The sequence below is a fragment of the Nilaparvata lugens genome, chromosome 3 (genome assembly GCF_014356525.2).
Source record: "Nilaparvata lugens isolate BPH chromosome 3, ASM1435652v1, whole genome shotgun sequence".
NCBI lineage: Eukaryota > Metazoa > Arthropoda > Insecta > Hemiptera > Delphacidae > Nilaparvata > Nilaparvata lugens.
Genome location: NC_052506.1, coordinates 20,098,231 through 20,124,610, shown reverse-complemented (window position 1 = coordinate 20,124,610; position 26,380 = coordinate 20,098,231). Strand labels below are relative to the sequence as shown.

Below are 26,380 nucleotides of genomic sequence, written 5' to 3'. Positions count from 1 at the left end.
AGCATTAGATGTAGAAATATGGATTCACTTTAATCTGTCACCAAGGGAATTTTTCCCTCTCAAAGAGATTTTTTTCCCTCATCTAGCATTCACTTTAATTTGTCAGTATAGCATTAGATGTAGAAATATGGATTCACTTTAATCTGTCACCAAGGGAATTTTTCCCTCTCAAAGAGATTTTTTTCCCTCATCCAGCATTCACTTCAATCTGTCAGTATAGCATTAAATGTAGAAATATGGATTCACTTTAATCTGTCAGTATAGAGAGGGTATTTTTCCTCCTAAAAGGGAAATTTTTTTTCCCTCACCTGGGCAAGGGGAAGGAAGAGAGAGAGAGATATCTCTTTTCAACCCCCTCACCACCACTGGACAAGGGGAAGGGGAAATCTATTTTTAGAAAGAGAGAGAGAAAGATATATCTCTCTCTTTTCAACCCCCTCACCTCCACTGGACAAGGGGAAGGGGAAATCCATTTTTAGATTGATTGATTGATTGATTGATTGATTGAGTACTTTATTTATGTAGATTACAATATATACTGGCTTATACACTTATATACAATAGCTTACAATACAGCAAAATTATAGATGAATTTACATAATATAGACTAAGAAAATAATTATTGAACTGTATATGATATGAAAAAGCAGTTTGTAATATAATAACTATAGATAATAATCATATTGTTATGCATCTACATAAATTGGCGGAGCTTTGGACATATCAATGTCCATTCTTCGGAAAGAATATTAAAAATATCCTCCCCACTAACTCTCTACCAAAACGTTAATTTCGTTATTTAAACTAAGGATTTATTTATTAATATTGTAAAAGTTTTAATCAATATGAATATTAAAGAGAAAAAAACAGAAAATTGATAGAGTAAAATAATTATATAGGTAGATAAGATCAAATAATTGATTAATAAAATGAAGTAGGCTGAAAGTAGATCAGGGTTATCAACTTTCAGTAATATACAGCATTATGCAGTGGATAATTGAAATAACATGAGTTTATATAATATATATATATATATATATATATACAATTCGTTCTATAACATGGTTTAAAGGTTTGTATTTGTGGGATGGGTGGGGGATGGATGTCATGTGATCGTTCTAGGGCCGGACAGTTTCAGTCATTTGTTCCAAAAGATGTTTTTTTAAAGTTAGGATGAAGCTCGCTCGGCTCTCGATGGACCTGATAGAAACAGGAAGTGCATTCCATGCACGACAGGCACTGACTAAGAAGGATTTTGTGAAAATAGTAGTTCGATGATTGGGTATCCTTAAAGTACTTTCTCCGGTTCTAGTATGTGAAGCATCTATCCTCCTACCTTCAGAGACAAATTTGAAATCATCTTTAAAATAGTTCGGATTACCGTATATCAAGATATCTCTAACAAGCTTGACTATTCGAAAAAGCCTCTGATCGGGAAGCTTTAATGTGAACTAGCAATGTGGGCTGGGGTGATATGATCATGGCGTTGGAGAGAGTAGACGAAACGTAGACAATAATTTTGGCAACGCTGTAGTTTATCATTCAAAGTGACTTGCATATCGTTAAGAACAGAATTACAATACATTAATGTGGGAAGATGAGAGATTGAACCAATAATAATTTAATGTTTCTAGGGAGGATATCGTGCATTTTCTTCAATGCATGCATGGCTGAGAATACCTTTTTACAAGTTTTGTTCACTTGTTCTGACCAGTCAAGAGTATTATTCATAATAATGCCTAAATTTTTAACTGAGCTACAGTAAGGAATGTCATTACCGTCTACACTAATTTTGTGAATCGATTCAAGGTCAATATTGTTTATAAGACGAGAATATCCAATTATAATGGGTTGTGTTTTGATGGGATTAAGCTTAAGGCCATTTTTCTTTGTCCATTCCACTATCGAATTGATATCCTGATTCATTATTCCAACTGTTTCATTAATTTTTGTTATGGGACAGCTTAAATAGATTTGAAGGTCGTCTGCATAAGTATGGAAACTGGAGAATTTGATAATGGAAGAAAGGTCATTAGCATACAAAGTGAAGAGGAGAGGGCCTAAAATTGAACCTTGTGGTACTCCATGCATAACGTTTTTCCAAGTTGACTTTTTGTCACCGACAGATACACATTGTTTCCTACCTAATAGATAGGATTTAAACCAAACTAACGAGTTGTGACTGAAACCAAGAATAGCCAACTTATTCAGAAGGACTGTATGATCAACAGTATCGAATGCTTTAGAAAAATCAAATAGGGTGAGGATGGTGCATTTTCTTTGGTCCATAGCTAACCTTATATCATCAGTGACACGAAGCAGAGCTGTCTCAGTTGAATGGAATTTTCTAAAGCCTGATTGAAAGTTATGAAGCTTACTATTGTTGTCTAGAAATTTTACAACTTGAGCATGAATGAGTCTTTCTAGCACTTTGGACAATGCAGGTAAAATACTGATTGGTCTAAAATCCTCAACTTTATTGGGTGATGGAACTTTATTTAGAGGGCGAACCAGAGCAAACTTCCAGTTTTCAGGGAAAATGCCTTCTTCAAGTGACTTGTTGAAAATGTATGTAATGGTTGGTAAAACAGCAAATAACATCTTCTTGATAAATTTAATAGGAATTTTGTCTACACCATAGCATTACTATGAATACGTTGAATTGCTCTGAAAGTGTCTTCTTCTGAGATTGGATGGAAATGAAATTGATCAGTGATTGGTAAATCTAAGTTTGTAACCTGCTCTTCAAGATCATCAATGTGATTAGCAATGACAACTTCGTCGCGTTGGTTAGAGTGTGAAACGAAATGGTCATTTATATTATTCAATGGTAAGTCAATTTGTGGATTCGATTTCTCTTTGCCAAGCCCGAATTCTTTTATTCCCTGCCAAAGTGATTTAGAGTCTTGTCTATTGTTTGTCATAAACGAATTCAAGTACCTAATCTTTGAGTTCCGTAATTCCTGTTTAACCCTATTTCTAAGGCTCCTATACTCTATCAAACTGTCCAAGTCAAATGTCTTTTTAAATTTTCTATGTGCTTTGTCTCTACGTCCCATCATCTTAAGTATGTCTTCAGTCATCCACGGTACTCGTCGTTTTCTATTAATCCTCCTTGTCACATAAGGTGCATGTTTGTCATACAAAGTCAAAGTCCAATTCTCGAAAGTCTTGACCATGTCATCAACTGAGGGTAATGCTTCAATTTGATGCCATGGAGTCTGAGCCACATCAGTCAGGAAGGCGGCTTCATCAAAGTTTTTGAAGTCTCTATAAGTGATAATTTTCTGTTCTGGCTTGGGTATCTTATGGGAAAGTACACAGTAGATCAAATCATGTCTAGAAATAGCTGGGACTGAGATTTGGCCTGCTTGAACAACCTCATTGTGATCACTAACAATGAGAAGGTCAATGAGTGTGTCTGATTCATTAGTATGATGAGTTGGATCAAGAGGTAAAATAGTCATGTTTAGGCATTGGAAAATTGTAGTCAGTTGAAAGTAGTCAAAGTTACGATTTGTCATGTTCAAGTCGGTGTTCATATCCCCCATAACTAGTATACGGTTATAACAAGGCATAAGAGAAAGCAAGGCACTTTCGAAATCTGTGAAATGACCTATTTTTGGTGGGCGATAACAGATACCAACGAGTAATTTATCAGTACTAGATAAGGATAATTCAAGTAGCATAAACTCTGGTCTGGAACAATACTCTTGTTTAGATGTGATTAAAACTTTTGTTTTGATACCTTCTTTCACATAAATTGCTACACCCCCACAAGCTTTATTTAATCTATCATTCCGGAAAAGATTATATCCAGGCAATGCAACAAAATTTGATGAAATATCTCTCTCTTTTCATCCCCCTCACCACCACTGGGCAAGGGGAAGGGGAGAGAGAAAGAGAGAGAGAGAAAGATATATCTCTCTCTTTTCAACCCCCTCACCTCCACTGGGCAAGGGGAAGGGGAAATCTATTTTTAGAACACCCCCCACCCTACAGGCGGGGGGAAGAGGAGGCGGGATGGACGAGGGGGGAGAGGGGGGAGGGGGTTTTGGAGCAAAAAAGCTTCCTTGAAATCTTGAAATCCCTCTACTATAATAGAATCTGCAAATAGACCGCTAATTTTTTTATGGCGCACACCGTAGGTAAATTGACCCAATATAACGGCCCAATTTATTATTCTTGAAAACAAATTTGCTTAAATTTAAAAGGATGGTATAATTAAACGTCTAAAATATTATTATTATTATTGCAGTTCACATTATTATTTTTTTTTTTTTTGATATATACAATTTGTTATAATCAGAAGACCAAACAAGTTTATACACAATTTAGTAGAATTTACCAAAATATTATCAGGTATTTTGAGCATGAACAATATTTTCATTTTTCATGTAGATAGGGTTATTTCAGTTTATTTCCAAAAAACATAATACACGAATATGAAATACAATATACAACATATTTTGGAATCCCCTTACTAGACTATCCATCTGTGTGTAGAGGGGATACATAAATGCAGAATTCAAACAAACAAGTTAAAAAACAACTCCCATTATAAAATTGAGTGCTCCAATCATTCTCAGATTAGCCGAATAAAATTGAACTCTTCTTTGCCCAAATACAGTCGCAATGAATTCCAAGGAAACCAGCATCAAGTATCAGAATCAGTTAAAGATTCGAGATTATCAGTTAAATTTATCAATAACAGTTAAAACAGATTGGAAATAGTTAATTATCAACTTACCACAAGTCTGTTTGTTACTTTAGCAGCTACCAGTCCAAAAGCCATTATATAAACAGCCGGATTATTTTCATAAACGTTTTGTTCGCTCTTCATGAATATTATACAAGCAGGTAACACGGCGAGAGTGAGAGGGATCACTGGTGACAGTACACTCGTTCCCTGATCAACAAAAAGAAAGGATGAACCAAATTTCTAGAAACGAATCAGCTTAATTAATAATTCTACAAGTACTGTGACAGTGAATGATCCTCTATTCTGATTTATTTTTTTGTGAATTATGAATTACATTGATGTACACTGTGAACAATAGTCATGCTAGGCTTCAACTTGTCTGCATAAGAAATTTATTTGAATTCTCATTGTAAAGATAGATAAAAAAGAAAATAAGAAAAAACGAAAATTAGTCATTTAATTCTTGAAATTATCACAACTCAATTTATTTTAAACTAATTAATTCCTAATCACACGGAATCTACAGATGAATGAATAACCGAGAAAAACGAAAAAAATAATATATATTACTTCAAGTGTTATGACAATAGCAGCAAATAGTTATTAGTTTTACATCTTGATTGCTTTTGCCAATTTCCTATATTCCTTGAAATAAAATATTAATTTTAGTGTCTTGTTTAGTCTTATGGAGCGAAATGAATAAGTGTAGTTTTTATCTAAGTATTAAGATGCATTATTGATGTTTGATTACACAATTAATATTATGAATAATAACAAACTCGAAGATCTGAGAAACAGGAATGTTTGTATGAGTAGAATCTATACCAACTGAACTAATAGTACAGAAACATTCACAATAAAAATGATGAAGCGATGAACTGCATTATCACTACAGTGGTACTGAAATAAATCCAATTGTGATATTTTCAGCTGCTCAACAATAGATTATTTCATTTTTTCAGCAGTATTAAAGGGTTTTAGAAATATTTTTTAATATTACAACCTTTGACATGAGATGAAGTAAAGAATATGAAAACACATTGAATTAAATTGATACAAATGAAATATTAGTGGATATGAATGCAATTTGAGAACGAATAAGGACTGAACTTAAACACTGAATTCAATATATACAATTTCAATATTAGTAGAGATCAATGCAAAGTCACAAAAAACAAAGAAAGATTCAGAAGCAACCAACAACAACTACAAACAACATGCAAATACCTGTTAGTCTCCTTGTATTATTTTCCTAAGAAATAAGATTTTACAATTTTATTCGTAGTACAGAAAAGATTACCAAAGAAACTCACCGGAAGAACTATATTCTCCCTCAACAAGCAGTTAGTGGGCAAATTCAGAATTTACAAAACAATAATCCAGCATGCAAAGCGTTTAGATATAAAAGCTAATCTTTTGTTGCTGATGCACTTATTTCAAATCCAGGAAGATTCGAGTAATGAAACATTTTATCGAACAATAACCAGAAAAAATCAAAACACTACTTACAGTTTACTTGCTACTAAGTATGAATTTTTTTTTGAGAAGTGAGTAGTCTATGATTAGTTTTAAACCCCTTTTTTAAAAAATATTTCAATGAATAGCATAAAATTATTTATTTACTTTTAGCCTATTAGCCTACACCCTACTCATGTTTTATTCCAGCATTAATAATTTCCATTATGTAATGCTCTAAAATTGATTAGCTAAATTCAATCATTGATTATGAACAGTTATATATAACCTATAAAATGATTTTAATTTTCAAAATAATTAACCTACGTTAGGGTAGATAAGCAATCCACCAATAACTACAGTTTTGATAAACTCAAGTCAGCCATGCCAATAATAATTCATGAAGAAACAGTTCTAAGAGAATACATCTATTGAATAAATTTCTGTATACAAAAAGATTTTCATCTACTTTCATGAAATAATTATTCATACTCGTAGTTATTGTAAAGATTTGATCATACTCCACTTTTGCCTACCATGATGACAACTATGGTTAATTCAACTACTGTTACGGTTGGAATAGTTGTTGTTGTGTTGGAGAAGTTTGGTTTTGTATAGTAGACCATCCACAACAGCGGTACGGTAATCGAAAAACCCCGGTCACATTACAATACAAAACTATCAAATACTTCAACTATTGCAATATTTTATTCCAGTTTCTACAATAATCAATTCATTTCCATTCAACAAATAATTGTAAGAGAAAGAGAGAATTAATGGTATATTTTCAAGATATTAAAGATTTTCAGAGGTTAAGAAGCTATTACTGTATTGTGAATTGAATTGCATTCTAGTTAACTTGAGATACGAGTGTAAAGTTAGAGAGCATTAATGTTATTTTTGAGACAATACACATTTCCAGGGGTAAAGAAGCAAGTCATACACTGTATGAATATATAAAGTACTCTACCACACTTACATTAATCAATTATTGGCATAAGAAGATTCTACGAAGAAAGAAAGGAAGGTAGATAGATAGATGGAGCGAGAGAGTGAAAGAGAAAGGTACAAAATGGAATTTATTTTTACATTACAAGTGCTGCGGGCTAAATTCCAATGTATTTATAATAAAATTTAATTTGAGACAGTGACAGTCCCCTCTTCCAATCAACCCACAGCCTTCCACTTTCCCACAGCCCGAAAGAGTAAGAAAGGTATAGATTATGTAGAGAGAAAGAGAGATATTAGATTAGTTTTTTGAAGAGAGAGAGAGAGATTTATACTTGAATACATACACTGTATTTATATTTAGATATAATATTAAAAGATATATTTTATATCAAATAATTATAATAAGAGGATATTTTATTTTTAATAAGGAAGAGAGATAGAGATATGTTTGTGAGGGTATGTGTGAACTCACAGCTACAGATGAACCGTTCTTGCCCACCCCTCCGGTGAATATGACTGAGAAGTGGGCCTGCAAGAGGTATACGGCAACTAGGCTACCGACAAATACGGGCATTAGCTTCAGCTCAACATTGGCCCAGGGCAGCTAAACAACCGCAAAAACATTCAATTCAAATCACATCGCTAGGAAAGTCCATCATCATCATGAAAATGTTCTAGGCGATAAGTCAAACAAAAGCCAAGTGATGGATTGATTGCAGAAATCAAACTTAAATAGTTCTGAATTTAGTCGATAGAAAAGGAGTCAAACAAAAGCCAAACGTTTAATTGATAAATAATTGCAACAAAAAAATGGAAAATGTTGTTTAGTGAGGTGAGAAACAAGTCAAACAAACATCAAACGTTCAATTGATAAAATTATTGCACAAAAACGTGGGAAATATTATCGGAGGTGATAAACAAGTCAAACAAACGCAAACGTTCAGTTGATAAAATTAATGCACAAAAAACTTCGGAGTTGAGGATCAAGTCTAACAAAAGCCAAACCAGAACTACTGTCATGAATGAAACAAATCAATAATGTTTATTTTGGTGAAAGGTGACACAATATTTATACTATAACGTTTCCAAACTATGTGAATCACAATATACTTATAAATTACCAAACGATATGAATATTTGAATCACGCAATCATATCACACTGAAAGCATGATCTGCCAGTTCAGAACTATCATTAAGGCGCGAACGACTACACTACTTCATCACTAGAATATAGAGCAGGTTAGGCTCTAGACAGTCGAATAACTCCTATGGTTGAAAGGAACTGTTTTTCTAAATTTTCTCTAAAGGCTCTGGCACAATAAATGATTACATTCGGACCGGCTTCCGAGCTCGGTATTTAGTTAAATTCTCGACTTTAAACAGTTGAAGTCAGAAAATTGGCTTCCCGAAACGGGGCATAGTTCGCTGTTTTTATGATAATCTTTATTTTCTCATTTCTATAATATTGGCAACGTTTTTCTCTGACGAAATACATTCCTAAATAATTCAAAATAGCTGAAACTTCACACTATTTTCATTTTATTTTGTGTTCAATTTTCTAGTTTTTCGAAATTTAATTTAAACGTGGACCACGATCACGCCCCGTTTCGGAAAGCCAATTTTTTGACTCCAGCTGTTCAAAGTCTAGAACTTAGCTAAATCCCAAACTCGGAAACCGGCTTTAAAAGCAAATAAAATAAATTCTGAGACTGTTTTAAAATGACTGGAATTGTGCTAAAATGTTTTCTAACAATATAATGTTCTCGTTGATTCTATGAAACAGGTTCAAAATTCTACTAGCAAAGAAGCTAATTATAGTCGTATGGAATAAATGCATCCTATAGCTTGATAAGGGGCAGCCTACATTCAAAAAAGCTTAAACAAACTATTCTTGAATGATATTGTTCCATAATGTTATTAACTGTAACTACTGTTTAACTCAGAGAAAATTACGAATGTATAGATAAAATAATATTGAAGGTATTTTAAATGCCAATTGAACAAAGAGTTACTACGTTACTACATATAGCGACACTTGTATGATATATTTGTTGGATCTTATTTTATTTTCTGCAAATAATAAAATATATATTGAACAAGTATCTTATAACAAGATACCACTTTCGTGAACAAAATGTAGAAAACGAATAAAATAGTATTTTCTATTTCCATGTCTGTAGGCTTATCCCTCATTTAGTTTGATAAGAGATTATTTCCTCACTCTATAACCATACGTTTCATGATTCACATTCCTCACAAACTTATAGAGAATCTTATCAAGTTTAAGAGGATACAAATATTTAGATCGGAGTTCAATTTCAATAGAATAGCTCAAGAAGAATATTTACATTACACTTTCGAAATAATACAGTAGACTGAGCTAGAAAAACAAGAAAAATTACTAAACTATCGTCAAATTATCCAAATAAAAACAAGCACTCTCATCAAAGCTCTCGCATAATCGAAACTTCATGTAAATTATATACAAATGATGAGGAAAAGGTGAAATGCGGGCTCTAAAACGGGTGCATCAGCCACTAGTTAAGCAAAGATTCGCCTTCCCACAGTTTTCGCCCCATTTCGTTAGATCAACTTACAGCAACAGTCGACCCATTTTTGCCAGCTCCGCCGCTGAGAAAATTCTGACAAAATGTGCAGAAAACGACAAAGTATCCCAAAGATACACCGAGAAGAATCGGGTCTCGGAGAGTCACAACATACGGACCCACGATCTAAGAGAAAAACTCAACGTTTCAGTCACATAGAATTTGGAAAATTGCTCATCAAATGGATGAGAAATAGTTTGGGGTGGGAGATTCTCGAGAATAATTCTAATGAACCCCAATACGTCCGTCCTCTGATGTTCCTCTTTCAAAGGTATGAGTTAAAAAAATGTTCAAGGAATGATTAAAGATTATTGAGAGGAATAATGATGTGAGTGATCATAAAAAACTAAAATAAAAAAGTTGGAGAGATAACGCAGGACAAAGTTTGAGAACAGTTTCCTATAGTAGGTATATATTCATATCAGCTCATATATTCATATCAGATTATATAATGAGGTCCAGTAGTAAGGGTATGAAAATATACATTAATTGAAGGTTGAATATAGTGGAGATAATAATTAATTAAAGTTGAATATTATATACGTAAAGTAAAGACAGGAGAAACAAGGATTTCAAAGCTGATAAGATAAATTGGGGGAGGTTTGAAAAGATTACGAAATTTGAATACCTTCAATTTTTCATCAAATATTTTATAAATAATGAAAAATTATTTAATTATTCGAACATTATTTCTTTATTATCAAATATTATAAATAATGGAACATTTTGTAACAAAATGAATACGAATGCATCACATGAATCGGAATTCAAAACAAGAAAAGTGTTCAGTTGTTGTGGAACAAAATCTATAACTATTTCTCTAATATGACATAAAAAAGTGAATCTACGTTTGAAATAATTTTTTTCTTTGAAACTTTAATTCACCTAGCTTCAATCAAAGGATTCTAGCAAATTTTGAAACATCTTGACTTATATAGTTTTAAGAAAGATTCTAAAATAACGGAATCTTTTGATTTTAGAATAATTTAGTAATAAAATACGAATTGAATGGAATACAATTAATTGAGCGAAATGTATTCTTTTTCAAAAGGAGGCCGCAAAAGTAAGTTTAAATAAATTTTTACGCGATCAACAAAAATAAGAAAAGGTATTAAACCTATTAGGTATGATACCTGAATACTATGTGATAACCAAGATTAATCAGTCTATATATATATTTCATATTGTATATACACGGTGATAAATAATCATTGGAAAATTATTATTACAACTTGGAACAATGAAATATAAATATCTTATACATTTTCAAGCCTGGCAATAAATTATAATACAAAGTTGATTTGCTTTTTTGATAAAATTCTATTTCATAAAGCTGAAGCAAGTTTACGCGCATTCAAGCTCTAGGAAGATTATACACATGATCGGATTAAGAATATCTATTTATGTCATCCGATTATCGTCAAATATACGATATACATATGAAAGGAAATATTTAATTTTGAGTTTGGAAATCATCGAGCTCAAAATAATAATCTTTACTGAAATGTTGGAACTCATCTTCATTTCAAAGTTGGAAAACTGTACAAGTAAAAAGCAATCAATTGACCTTATTCATTAAGACCTGTTTCAGTGAGACACTTACTCTGATTATGCCCTACTTTAGGATTCTATAGCATTTCCTATTATGATAACGAGCTGTTTAGGGGGTTGAATTTCAATTTTCTACAATAATTGGTAAATAGATAACATTCATTTTACTCATTAAGGGTTGTGTGGCAGAGAGGTCCTGGAGTCATAACTCCGCCCTAATAATGGCAAATAATCAATCAAATAACTCATTAAACTGCACTCGAAGTACCATAATAATATTCAACTAAATATGTAAATACAGAAAATGTGATTGATTTGTCATCAAGAACTGTGTTATAGGACTAGTTTGACAGTAATCAAACTGTGTAGAGCGAGTTTTATATCAATGACTGTTAACATAATTTAGTTAAGAACTAGTTTTAGGTAAACGTAATTATTATAACAAAATTATGTTCCTTTACCTGTATAAATACAAAAACAGTATTAGTGCACAGACATATATTTGTGAAGTGGTTTAGATAATGTGTTCTACAACAGTGTTAAAATGATTGCTTCTACTTTGCCTCATCTTCACCTTCACACGTATGTGTATGAAGTGTTTGATCCATAATCACGACTCTAGAGAAACCCGTTGATAATACAACTATAATTACAACGAAACCCCATTTCAAGTGAATTCCAACTAGATGAATAGTATAACATTCATCACGACAAGCGTGCAGATACCAAATGACAGAGAGTTCCTTATCAACTGTACTCCAATAATTCAAAGCCACAATATTGTTATTTCACGATCTGAAAACAAGCAGTCACAGATATCTTAGTTAATAGCGAAACCCCCAATTTTATTTGTTAGAGACAATTGAAAACTCACACATTGAATGAGCTAAGACAATTCTCTCTGAGCTGGCGCATGCAAAATGAAACCCGAATACGAAGAGCTGATATCGTCTACCAATCAGATTTCTAGAAAGACTTACAGCAACAGTTGACCCATTCTTGCCCACCCCACCAGTAAACACCACTGTGAGCGTATTGAACAGAGCGACCGATCCACAAATTACTGTCATTATGCCTACAGTGTAGCGCAGTTCAAAAAAGTCAAACAGCACCTAGAAAATATTCCATTTAGCCTACAATGTTTGAGCTAATTTTTCAACAAAATCAAAAATCAAGGGATTTTCAGAAAATTTACTAATCGTTCATTAGAGATCGATTTGATATACATAATTTATTAAAAGCAATCCCCAGTGGTGTAGAAATTTATACAAAAAAGATCGAACTCGTTTTCAAAAATTGACACACCCAGAATATCCACGGCAGGATATAATCAAAGCTGCAATGGTCAACCATCTAAGAGAGGACACAATCACTTGATAATTAATTTCATCTGAACCCGGGTAAAATGCTTATTACATGACCTTAAATCCTTAGAATAATTCAAGTTTTTGAAAATACTTTTAATTCAGTAGAATCAAATTAGTCTACAAAAAAATTGATAAGAAAAGAATTCTAGAAAAAAATGCATAGAAATATTTTTGAAAATAGTTCTTGGGTTACACAAAGAAAACTATTATTGAATGTTACACACGTTACAGACACACAATAAGCTTCGGTTGACGTGTGAGGTCCTTTGAACCTTTGGATCTTTGAATCCGTCCCTTCAAAAACATGAACATACCCACGTTAATATTGAATTTACTAATTGAAAATATCAAATAATACAAATTTATAATTAGAAAAATTTTAATTCACTGCGATTGTACATTTAATTTCAATAATTGCTTTGTCACTTTCAGAATTTAAACGCCATAACTAGGAAGTCATTGATAAGGACAGTAATATAGGCTACTCTGGTTGAAAATCTTCAGCTATCTGATAGATATGAGCCGAGGTGATGGAAATGGAAAAATGGATGAAAAGATACGTGGAGAAGTATCTATCAGAGCTGAATTGATATAGCAGTTAATCATCATCTCATTAAAATTTTATAAAGAAATTATCTACTGCAGTATGCAGAACTAATTGTGGAACTTTTGGTGGTATTTCAGGGCACTCAGAATAATGATTGAATTTGGATAAATATATTATTACCACGATTCACTACGCACCTTATAGGAGATAAAATGAGAAGCAAAACATTTAAATAACAAAATGTCGATTGAAAAATGATGTGGGAAAGTAATTTCAAGAATCTGCCCTTCTTTTACCGTGAATCAATAAAATTAACTGAACGTCATCAATAATATTACAACTAAAGATTTCAGAGATTTGTCTTTCATTTTGATATTAATAATTATTTTATTGTATTATGAATCCCAGGACGTGGCGAACTATATTTTGATCGATTTATCAAGATGTAGGAAAATAAAACCCTCCTGAATTATTAAATTTTTAGTTATGTTCCCTTTGGAATTGAACTATACATATTTGAACAGAAATATGGTAGGAAATTATGTTCAACAAAATTCAAACTTTAAATTCAATAGATCAAGAGAATTGAAAGTTGTGAAAGAAAATCTGACCTGTGTTTCCCAGATTTTTGGTCCAAAGATGAACGATACTAGATGAATGCCCATTATTGTAAACTGAGCTTCTGTGACGTCGATTCTGCCAAACCGTAATGTACCTTTAAATTAAAAGACAAATTATTATACATATATAATATAAATAAGAATGTTAGCAAATATATTTATCAAATTTTATAACTAATTTGAAAGCTTTAACTTTCTCAGACAAGTTGTGCATTTAATATGCACAAAAATGTATAAATATTAATAGAAAACAATTGAAGCTTGGTAAGGCTGTCTACAGAACTCTGAGTTCTCTTTGATAAATTATGGCTTCAATTTGAAACAATCATACGCGTCTTTTTGCCACTTCCACGCCTATCCTGAATTGGGATTAAGATACCAAATTACCTCCATTTTAATAATGGTCATACGTATCAAGTCACAAGTTCGTATCAAGGCGGCTTGGGCCGACCAAGTCGCTTTAGCCTGAGGCTCACAACAGGACAAGTATGTCCAACATTTCTTCGGTCAGACATATCTGTTCAGACAAGAGTTGTGTCATCGGCGAAAGGCTTACAAAAAAAAATTGTTAAGGTTAGGTATCTGTGTCTTCGATTTTTTATTTTTGACCGAGCGAAGTGAGGTCTAAGATTCAAGTCGACGGTTTGACATTTCTCTTAATGTTTAAATGTTTATTTATGTTGCGCATTTACGGCGAAACGCGGTAATAGATTTTCATGAAATTTGACAGGTATGTTCCTTTTTTAATTGCGCGTCGACGTATATAGAAGTTTTTTGGAAATTTTGCATTTCAAGGATAATATAAAAGGAAAAAGGAGCCTCCTTCATACGCCATATTAGAGTAAAAATCAGACTATAGAATTAATCATCATAAATCAGCTGACAAGAGATTACACAGATGTGTGGAGAAGCCAGTCTATTGCTGCATTTCCATAAGGTCTATAGTTTCAATCAGGTACTTGTGGATGAGAATACTGCGTGAGGTCTACTGTTCACAGAACTACTAGTTTTATTTGCTGCTCTATATTTGAGGTAAAACTATTTTTGTATCATAATAATTTGTGATTCTCCAGTGGATTATTTATTGTTATTAGATGTTTATTCTATGTTATAACTTGCTGTAAAACAGCTGTTTTTGTTCGAAGCCATTCCTCCTTATGTATTTTTCGCTCGAAGACACGTCTGTTCAGACATGTTTGATAGACTTGTGGCCAGGTTCAAAAAACATTGATCATCCAATTATCCGACTATCGAATTGATTGGGAATTTATTCCGCCTGGTGCACCTCACTACGGAGGACATTGGGAGTCGAATATTAGATCGGTAAAATCCCACTAGTTTCGTGTGATTGGGGATCAACTTCTCACCTACGAAGAGTTGAAACACGGTCTTGGTCCAATTTATGGCGTTCTTAATTCGAGACCATTGTGTGTCCACGCGAGAACCGCTCGCTCCAACACCCGCCCATTTTTTGACGCTGACACATTCAAAGTACTTTCCAATGCCTGACGTGCAGGACGTTCCTAAAAATCGTCTCTTATGAGCTTGTAACTCAGCTTATTCAATCTTTTTGGAGCCGATAGAGAAAAGAGTACCTCCATGAAATGCAAGGTCGTAAAGAATGGTCCAAGAAGACTCCTCCTCTCCAGGTGGGAACCGTGGTGATTGTCAATCAACCCAACTTACCCCCATTACAGTGGCCCTTGGGTATTGTTCAGCAGGTGTTACCCGGAAGTGACGGTATAGTCCGCGTTGCTAATGTTCGTCTCAAGGCTGGTACTTATAAGAGGTCAGTCGCTAAATTGTATCCATTACTCACACAATAGTGTGGTTTTGACTTATGGTTTCTTGTTTTTTGTTTGTGTTGGTTGTTTTTTTTTTTGCATGATTGGTTTGTCCCCCCTTATCCATGGTTGTCTGCCTGCTTTCAGCCTTGCTAAAAAAAAGCTTTTCAGAAGTGAAATAGTCGTTAGTGGCCAGCCTTATGTCTATTTAGAAGGACACTGTAATATGAGAAAATACACACCTGACACATAGGTTTGCCAGTGAGCACAGTAGAAAAGTGTGATTGCACAGAATGTCTGAAAGAACATCCAAACAGGGTTGAAACCAAGTCGCACAGCTATGCATGCGGATAGTGCAACAAACACTGCAACAGAAATACACAATTTTATAATTATTCAACGAAAATACAAATTAAAATTCTATCAACTACCATGAAGAGTTCCGTTAAGCTGAGTATATACAAAAGTTATTAGCAAAATGTTTATTTCTCCGTCCTTTTAGATTCTATTAGATTAAACGGAGCTTGACAAACACACATCATGTGTATGATAAGTTATGTTCAATCTAATAGAATCTATAAGGACGGAAAAATAAACATTTTGTTAATAACTTTGGTGTAAACGCAGCTTTACTGTAATCATTATCATGTGATGAACCTCCATACAAACTGAATTATCATATTATTTATTTCCATCTTAGTGCACAATTTCAATGGATTTACTCAGTATTTCAATAGAGATTATTAAATTCATTTTATTTATTTATTAATGTAACAAATAACACTGATGTGAAAACATTTGTAGATAAAATACTAAGGCAAAACAAATTCGAAATAAAAATGCAACAATGAATTTTATTCATTCGATATAACTAATAAACCAGTATTTATCTAAAGATTTTACGTTAAATAAAACACAGGGCTGGTGACGTAACTTTTTCAGACTACATCATAACCTACTAACAAAAGTATGAGTTATTAAGCTACCAAAACAAAAATCAATAATTTTTCCTTGTGTTCTACAAAACGACATCCTTACCGCATTTCTACAAGTAGAAAAACAAATAGCTCAGTCTGTACAAAGTGGATGATATCCTAGAATATCATTGTGTGATATGATTTTAATAACAGGGTTTGGTATAACAGCTTTTACATGTAATTTCATTAAAAGTTCAGTTGCTTTAATGTGGAGACGATCAGGCTCATACTAACTGGTTCTAGTTCAAGACATTTTGAATTATAATGTCTATTAAAGGTTCAATAATACTTGCGTACTATACTCATTATTTGCAGAACTGATTTTCAAGCACGACTTGAGATCAAGTGCATGCAATTAAAATTACTACTACATTGAAATTGAACATACAATCTTTTGATTGCATTCATTTTTCCCTATGCAGTACCAATGCTAAGAGTGCATCTCGAGGCAACAATGCCAACTTCTCAAATAGATAATTTGGTCAATGCAACAGAATTTTCAGAAAGTTTAGATTGTTGAAGATTGAAAAATTGATTGTAGTGAGAGATATCTGAATAAATAGATCAATGAAAAACATGAGAGAAAACTGTTGTTAGTTTTAAAAAGATGAAACAGAAGAATAGTGATAATAACTAACACTTATTCCAATCTGTTATTTTCCAAACATAATAATACCCAAATATTCCACATAATAAGTACCAGAGTTCAGGTTTTTAAATGGATTAAACTTTTTTAATTTTCCAGAAAAACGCAATTCCGAGAAACTGAGGCTTGCTAATGATTGTTGTAATAGACCTAAAGTAATAATGAGTTTTTCTATGATCCACACTGAACTCAATTTGATTTTCAAATGTCATTTGAATCAATGCGAATTGCACTTCAGATGAATGACAAATACTAAAGGTTGTTTTTGCTGTTTGCTATCAGCATTAAGATTAGTACTATAAAAGACAAAAGAAATGCAAACAAACAACTATACTTCATCTATCAATAAGATTAGTCCAAAATTTAAGATTTAATAAATTATATATTCAACATTTGTCAACATAATATATTGACTATAGTCATACATAACAATTTCCTCGTTGATCTGACAATAATCTTCACCAAGCATATTTCTAAGATGATTAGCATAAAAAGAGATAGTCGCTCAGTTCAAAGTTATTTATTGATTTATACAATGTTTGTATTTGTTTCGATTGAAGAATAGACTAGATCTTGTGATCACAGCACATTCACGTGTAAATGACGCAATCGGCCCATTCATAAAATAACAATGCGCCTAGCTTAGTAAACAGGTGAATTTCATTGAAAAGACTTATCAAGCTGGAATATTATACTAGACAATCGCAAGCTCAGAGAGCTTGAGAAAATATACAATCGGTGGGCTAGTTGTAAATATTCCCTATTAAATTATTATTGAAATCATGAAGGCAAACTTTAATGATTCAAGACTAAATTTAATTGGAGGGGGAATTCATAGACTTGATGTTGACCGTTCAAGATGTTTGCAATATTATAATACCGGGTGCGGCAGCGAAATTTCCTTTTATAAGCTGGGTTTTCGTTTGTGCGTAAATGCTGTCGTCGACCACGACAGGGAGAGAATCTCAGATTGGGTAGATTTCAATTTGTCTACATAACCTTAAAAAAATTTGAATTATGTTTTAATTGGGCAGGTTGAGCTTATACTTTTTTATAATTTTAAATGGCAATATGTTGATATTATTAGAAATGTTTAATTCTTTAATGATAAAGACACATAATGAAAAGTTATTTGATTAGCTGTTTTAGCACACTTGAAATTTGGAAAAAATTAATGTCTAAAATGCGACTGCGGAAGTTTACGCACAAACGAAAATGCACCTTTAGAGTAAACGCCATTCAGTCAGCTAATTTCGTAAAAGAGCGAATTTGTTCTCGTTAGAGAGGCCAGACCATGAATTTTTCTTCCGGAAATGTCCAGTCGCCATCATGTATTGGAACAATGAGAAGCTTGAATTTGCCGTTGAGACTTATTTTTCGAGCGGATGTTCTGTGATCACAACCCCTCGCGCATTTTGAACTAACTTTAGCCCGTTTGGCTACTGTCTCGGACCAAGAATCAATTTTTACGTGTGTCACTACGTTTAGAGAAACTGCAAGTGCGACAAGACGAAGAACTGAAGTCCCTCGGCCCATTAGGTCACCTGAGAACATTGAGGCAGTGAAATTTTCAATGTTATGATCACCACAGCGTTCTGCGCGCAAACATGCGTCTGCTCTTGGACTTTCCGAATTCTTCATGATAATCTTCATTTCTATCCATACAAGATGGAAACTGTGCAGGAACTTTCTGAACGTGACTTCAATAGAAGGAACACTTTCTAGAACTCCTCATCTCAATTAGGAGCGATTTGGAGTAGCCAGCCCGATCTCCCGATTTAACCCTTGTGATTATCGATGGGGTTTTTTGAAATTCCTTGTTTATATGATCTTCCAAGGACCCTACAAGATTTGGAGACAAATATCAGGGAAGAAATTGGCAACATAACGCCTGTAATGCTAGCAAAAAAACGCCAGAAATCGGTTTACTTAGTGTATGGAGAATGGGGGCGTCACCTGCCTGATTTGATATTCAAAACAAATTGGAACAAAACGTTATAAATGTGTCTACATTACAAAAAATAAATAGAAACTTCCTGATCCATACAAAGAGTTTTATTCACTTTTAAAAAGGTAAGTTTCGCTGCCGCACTCTGTACATGTTACAACGTCATAAATGAGTTAGTCGGGATATCTCTAATATTATTTTTCAATTACTAGATTTTAGACATACAATTTCATCAAGTTTGGGGTCAAGCCTGATGTTTCTTTCTTATTTCATTTTTATGATTCGTAGGCTGAGATAAATGAACATCATGAGAAGTGATCAAGGTGTGTTCCTCTGCTGATCATCTACTAGTCATTTTTATGGTTTGTTCATTATGATGAATGATATAAATTGAGTATGATTATAATTAGCATGAATATAATTTTAGGTGATTTTAGTATGATTTTATTACAGTAGCTGACTAATACTTTGATTGACAATCTGATACGGCAATATATTATTTGTTTTAATTGATGAATGAATAAAATCTTACCAGTAGATATGGAGTCACAGCCATGATCGAACAGTTCCCCCAAAGGGGACGACGACCCCGTTCGCCTTGCCTGTTTACCATCTATTGCGTCAAGACTTTGGTAAACAAACAGTCCAATTGCACAAACCAGAAATGCCCATCTTGGCGCCTGTAAAAATACAGTGAGTCAGATATTTGATATTTATCAAGTACATCTTACATTGCCAGGTCAGACAAGACCTATGACAAACACTTATAAAATCAAACAAAAAAATAGCACTTCTAAATTAATTAATAAATTAAATACAATACACAGTGAAAAATATTCGTGGGAATTCATACAAATGATGAAATTAATGTAATTAATTAGATGGACAGAGTTGACAGGGAAGTGTCAATTCACTTCCCTATATTCCCAATATGACAGGTACAAGTGGGAGGATATTAAGGCTAAGTGTAAAACTACGCTACTACTCAACGGCGCTTAAGGGTATCACTCGGCAGTCATAACTTTAGTATTTCAATATTATGTGGGGAAAAAACTAACAACATAATGATATGAATGAATATGTGAAATAATATGCTGGCATTTTCAAATGAAATTTTCATGTATAAGGCGTATTTAGGAGAGCCTCCTTCTGGTCTTAACTTACAAGCTAGCAGTTCGATGAAGTGGTATTTGGAGTGTGAGGTGATGAGATTGATGAAATAAAGATTGGAGAAATGGAAAATAAAATAAATTAATTGAAATAGGAATGAGTATATTGAAGTAAATGATAATGAATGGAACGCAGAGAAATGAAATTTACATTAGAACAATAAAAATAATTATTTAAATAAATATTTAATAAAATATTTATTACATTAGAACAAACCGCTTAGTCACCATCAAATAAATATTTGAACATATTCCTTTTGAAGCAAACCAATCAATTAGATTGGATCAGGTGGTAGGGCAGGGAGTTGCATGCTAGGCAGGCGGATGTGAGGAAAGATGAGTTGAAAATAGCAGTTCGATGAAGTGGTATTTGGAGTGTGAGGTGATGAGACCTAGGGCCACGATTGGGTTGGATGTCAGCGAGGAGTTTGAAGGAGTCTCGAAGATAGCCAGGTAAGACCTGGCTATCAGCTTGTAAGGTAAGACCAGAAGGAAGTACCTTCTGCACTCCATCAGCTTGAGCCACCCCAGCTCCTTAAAGAAAGGAGTGATGTGGTCATCACGCCAACCACCAAAAATAAAACAGACTGCATAATTTAGTGATCTTTGCAGTCTAGTATTCTGCTCAGCAGTAAGATCAATGTAAGCCAAGCAACAGTAATCCAGCAAATGCTGTATCAGTGCTCTCACCAATAGGACCTAGGAAGTTTTGGAGTCTTTTGAACTGGTGCATTCCTAAACACGATTGCACACATGAGTAGTTTGATCCTTTCAGCTAAGACTTTGATTGAGGTGGACAACCAGGATTCTGAGGCATTTCGAGCAAACTATGTCATTATACAGAGAGATCGAAAAGTCTGTGCATTTGAATTATGAAAATTAAATGAAAGATTTACCAAATACTCTATACAAGTATATTCACGCTGGAATCATACTAGCGCAGCCTAGTTATTATAGAAACCCATTAAAATAGAATTTATTGTGAGTACAAAATGATCAGAATTGAATATTTTCTTTTTTCGTGTCTAAAGTCACACCGAGTCAACTGCTATTTGCAGAATTCAGCCGCAGAAACTGCTTCGTTATTTGCTAAAATAGTATCTTCCATCATGAAATGAATTTTCATATTTGGACAGGTCATGAGGTGTTCATAGTTTTGAGTCAGTTCACATTTGCACATTGCATCCTCACTATAACCCCATCGCACAAGCTCCAACCTACATCTAGTGACACCTGTTCTCAAGCTTCCAAGTAGTGTGGGGCAGATGGAAACCGGCAGCTCCTTTCCCTCTCAGTTTCATGATTGGTTAAGGAGCTTCCCTACTCCACAAAACAAGTCGCTGAACTTCTTGTGTTACCGTCAGCTCGCTAGTTGTTTTAATAAAACGTTGATGGGATTTCAATCTCCGTCGTTGCTCTTTGAGGTTTTGAAATGTGTGACGTGAGTCATTCTTTTCTTTCTTTCTCTCGATTTGAGCAACCACTTTCTACTTCATAGCTATACCAACTATGGGATATATTTCATTCACAGGAGTAGGTTTCAACATCCTGATATCAATCGGGCAGTCTTGTTGACTGATGTGTCAACTTATTGGAAAATAAGCTGAGTTCCTCCAAACTGGTGCTGCATATTCTGCTGCTGAAAAACTGAGTGCAAGTGCTGAAGTGCGGAAAACCTGTAGATATACTCCCCAAGATGATCCAGTGAGCTTTCTTATGCTGTTCCTGGCAAGTACTTTCTTTATTGTCATTGCAGTGCTGTTTGAAGGTAAGAGCGCTATCCAACTTGACGCGAAAATACTTTGGTTAGGCAGTGCTCCAGTTCCTCACCTTTCCATTTCACTTTCAGTCTCTTGCTAGCCTATCGGTTTTTAATGTGAAGACTTTAATATGTAACCGGTAACTTTACCTGAATTCCCACATTCCAGTGTCAGTAAAAGTGACCGGTAAAGTAAGAATATTAATACCATAGATTCCAATGAAACTACTCAGACTTGCTCGGCCGTGCTGAGTTGGAATAGTCAAACTTATGGATGTTATACTTCCACTGTGCTGCTCACTTTTCACTGGTATGTTGGAATTCAGCTTGAAGGTCCAATTCCTCAGCAATATATTTTCTATAGCTTCTATAGTCGAGATAATATCTTACACTTATAGGCTACAGTAATAGACTACAGTCGTCTCTAATATATATTCATATATTAGATCAATACCTTTATACCTGAATCTGCATCCTTTACCCATAATATGGGATCGATGGCGTCAAAAACATGTAATACACAAAACAAACATACATAAGGCATGTTTAGCAAGACAGTATTTCCGACAAATCATCACTCATATATTCACCAACACTGTAGTATGCCTTGCATTTCAAGTGCTTGGATACAAATCTCGAACGCTCTCAGATCCAATTGTTTTACTCCTGTAGGCACCCTATTGAAATATCGCAATGCCGAACTCCTGAAGCACACCTGTGATCTCTGAAGGCGTACTCTGGGAATATCAATCAGCTCTCGATGTCTGGTGTTATGTTCATGCACATCAGTCCGAGTCAACATGTACTGCTGGTTCTTCTTGACATACATCAGACAGAAAAGTAGGAAGTGACAGATCACAGTCTAACAAAAAGGGGCTTGCAATACGCACGATATTCGCTCGCGGTGATCATTCAGGCAGCCCGTTGTTGCAGCTTAAGTACGTCCACAACCTTTGCTGAATGACCCCACATGAGTAGGCCGAGGAAACGGTGGAAGAGCGCGTGATACACCCATTTACTTATAAAGAATTATCATTCTATGAAGGAGTTCTGGGAGGACGCCTGACATCCAGATAGAACAGAATAAAATGACCACCACGGCTGTAAAGGCTTCCAGTGGGATCACTACAAGTATACAAGTAAGTACACCATGACTAGATGGGCCTCAGTCACATGACCCCTCAGCTTCAGCAGCAGAAAACAAATTCTGGATAGTCTTATGTTCACATGCTGAATATGGCTGACCCAGTTGAGTTTACTGTCTAGAACAAAACCCAGTAGCTTGACAGGGTCTTGATCACCAGGAAGGTTTCTTGACAAGCTACAGATGATATGCTGAGTCTTGTTTGCATTCAACTAAAATCGATTTGGCAGAAGACCGCAAATGTTCAGCTGACATTTCCAACACCTGCTGAAGGTCACGGCCGGATGACATCAATGATGTATCATCCGCAAACAAGAGCGTTGAACCATCACTGTCGAGCTCATTTATCATAATTATAAGAAGGATCGGTCCCAGGATTAATCCCTGAGATACACCGTGGCTCACTGGGAGTGGACAGAAAGAAGCTCAACCCAGAGACACCACCTGCTGCCTGCCAGCCACATAGGACTCCAGAATGGATAGCGCTGAGTCCACTACACCGTAGTAGGATAAGGCATAAGTAATTTTATTTATATGAGTCGTTTTTGATTTCTTATTCATGACATAGATAGAACATTGTTTACCGGTACTCATTGTATTTTGTGATACCAAATAAGACATTGATTTGGCATGAAGTATAGGTAGGCTGCCCTTTGTAAAAGGTTATGTAACTAATTTCAGCCCTGTAACATAATATCATTCTATTTCCTAATTCGGTTAGCTCAAGTCTTAATCTCCTCATGCAGTCACATGGTTTTTATATATTTTTACTATATCTTCTTATTGTAATTGGTATGTTATTGCACACCAACTGGGATGTGGGATTTCACATGACTTGCATTTTGTTGTGTAAACGTTAAAGTAACCAGTTTTCCACTTATCAAATGTGTCATTATCTAGTTATAATATCAAATTAAATATTAAATTACTGTGATATTAGAAACAAAATTTATAATATTGTTGATTTATAACAATCCAGTTTCTATTTCCAGTTTGTTTTGTATTTAACCTACAAATCCATTTTCAAGCTAAAGTACTTAATAGGCTACCATTTTACTAAAACAGTTTAAAAGTTTTTATAAAAATAATATGTGACATATAGAAACTGAACAGACTGCTATGAGTTGTAAACTAATCAAATACCATGACCTAGTACTATTAGAAAAAATTGATAGGTTATGAAACGTGTGATACTCACTTCAGCTCTCGCATCAGGACTGTACCAGACAAGAATCAAAGTGGTCAAAATATTTACAATTAGTCCTGTTACAGTTATTAGATTTGGAGCAAGCCAAATTGGAATTTTGCTCACTAACCAATTCCACCATGGTTGCAATATTGGGTCCAATAAACTGACACTTTCGTAACTATACTTGTGTTCACCTAGCCGTTTCAGCTGTCCAGAAGATAACAATTTATCCTTGAATAATCCCAACATTTCTGAACAATTTGCACACACACATCAGAAAATTATTCTGAGTAGAGAAGTAACGTCATTTTACACTTAACATTCACTCAAGTTCATCGAAAAGCTGTTCAAACGTAGGCCTTAACACCTTTCAAGTTTGAGATTGCAATCATATCTTCTGAAATGATACGAAACGAAGCGATGACTGAAAATAAAACTGGACTGGACCGCTTGCGCTGCGCTCTCACCGTATAGTGTTGATAATTGGAACGAAATGAATAGCAGCAGGTCGACGTAGCAGCTGAAAGCTTGGCTCTGATTGGTTCGTGAAAGTCATTCGATTCTGTCCATTGTACACTCGTTTGGAGGCGTATCAATTTGAATTTTTATACGATCCAAATGTTCATTGTATTGTTTGTAAACATTGTTGTAAATATTCGAAGAGAAATCTTTTCTCATAAAGTATTAAATGAAAAAGACAAAGGTCTTCAACAGTCATATTTATGATAGTTGTTGAAATTGAAAGTAGAAAAGCTAGACAGAGATTAACCGGCATATCATGACTGTTATCTGGTATCTTTCAAAATTATCACACTGGCATGAGGCGCTATTATAACTCATCGTAGCACCCACATTTAAATTATTGAACATTAAGGTCCACAATCTGTCCTTAGGAAGTGTGATTTAATTCATCCTGGTAAATTTTAGTGCAATAGGCTACTCTCTCTATGAAATAATATAGGCTACGGTAATTATGAATGAGCTATTATATAGAATTAGCCCATAGCCTATTTTTTCTTAGGTAAATAATTAAAGTTCATTTTAATCTTAAAAAGGTAGCCTACATATTTCTCTATAAAATTTTGACGAACAAGAATGCACAAGCTTTTTCATTTGTTTCAGGAAATAAGTGGGATGGGATTTTGCCTCCATAACAGAAAATGAGCAAATAGTTTAATCCAATATATATTTGATAGTTTGTGTATTTTGAAAAAAAAATACTATAGGCAAATGTTTAATTAATTTAAGCAGTCATAATCTGCAAAATTATTGTGATTATTTTAGACTATAACAGGAAAGCCTTACCCTAGAGTTTGAGAAAAATAGAATTCTATCCTTGCATTTTCAGATAACCATTCTGAATCTTTACCTACCCTCAAAATACCATTTTTTTTATCTGACCTAACAAGAGGCCAGTATATAGTTGAAAGTCATTTTAAAATACTGCTATGAGAGCATTCAACTGTAAAATTTTTCATATATTTCAATAAGATCAAGACAATCAGATCAGAGGCGGACCCTTTACTAATTTTATGTACTGTATAAGAATAAGAACATACAATTTTATGACATTTCATGCTTAGTTGAGGTAGATAAGATTGAAGCTTCCAAGATTACTGAATTATTTCTAAATCGCCTATTCTTCAGACCGTTTCAATTGTTAAAGCTTCACAAACCAACCCTTGGCAATACTTGACCAAAAACGCCATTATTTTTGGTTTCGGTTTTAAAATTACTTTTATAAATCTATGTAAGTTGTATTATATATTAACTCATGCAGATTGGAATACGCTTCAGTAGTAAATACTACAGTAGAACGTCGATAATTCGGACGTCAAAAATCCGGATTCGTTTCTGGCAAGAAATAAAATTTATGTACCTTCTGCCCTCGGCGCTAAGCTCCTTACTTTAGAGCAGGCGACGGTAGAATGGCGCGAAGCGAGGAAAAGGGAGTGGTTTTTTTA

The 26,380-nt window shown here is 34.1% G+C and overlaps 1 protein-coding gene across 1 annotated transcript; it reads right to left on the bottom strand.

Annotated features, from left to right (window-relative positions):
* Positions 1 to 4,717: 4,717 nt before the first annotated feature.
* LOC111049155 (choline/ethanolaminephosphotransferase 1) lies at positions 4,718 to 24,899 on the bottom strand. The gene is made up of 8 exons (XM_039423223.1): positions 24,426 to 24,899; positions 19,688 to 19,835; positions 15,827 to 15,949; positions 13,792 to 13,895; positions 12,247 to 12,378; positions 9,707 to 9,841; positions 7,581 to 7,712; positions 4,718 to 4,909 (listed from the first exon to the last, which is right to left on the bottom strand). The coding sequence occupies exons 1-8, from the start codon at positions 24,663 to 24,665 to the stop codon at positions 4,742 to 4,744; spliced, it is 1,182 nt and encodes a 393-aa protein (XP_039279157.1). The 5' UTR covers positions 24,666 to 24,899; the 3' UTR covers positions 4,718 to 4,741.
* Positions 24,900 to 26,380: the final 1,481 nt, after the last annotated feature.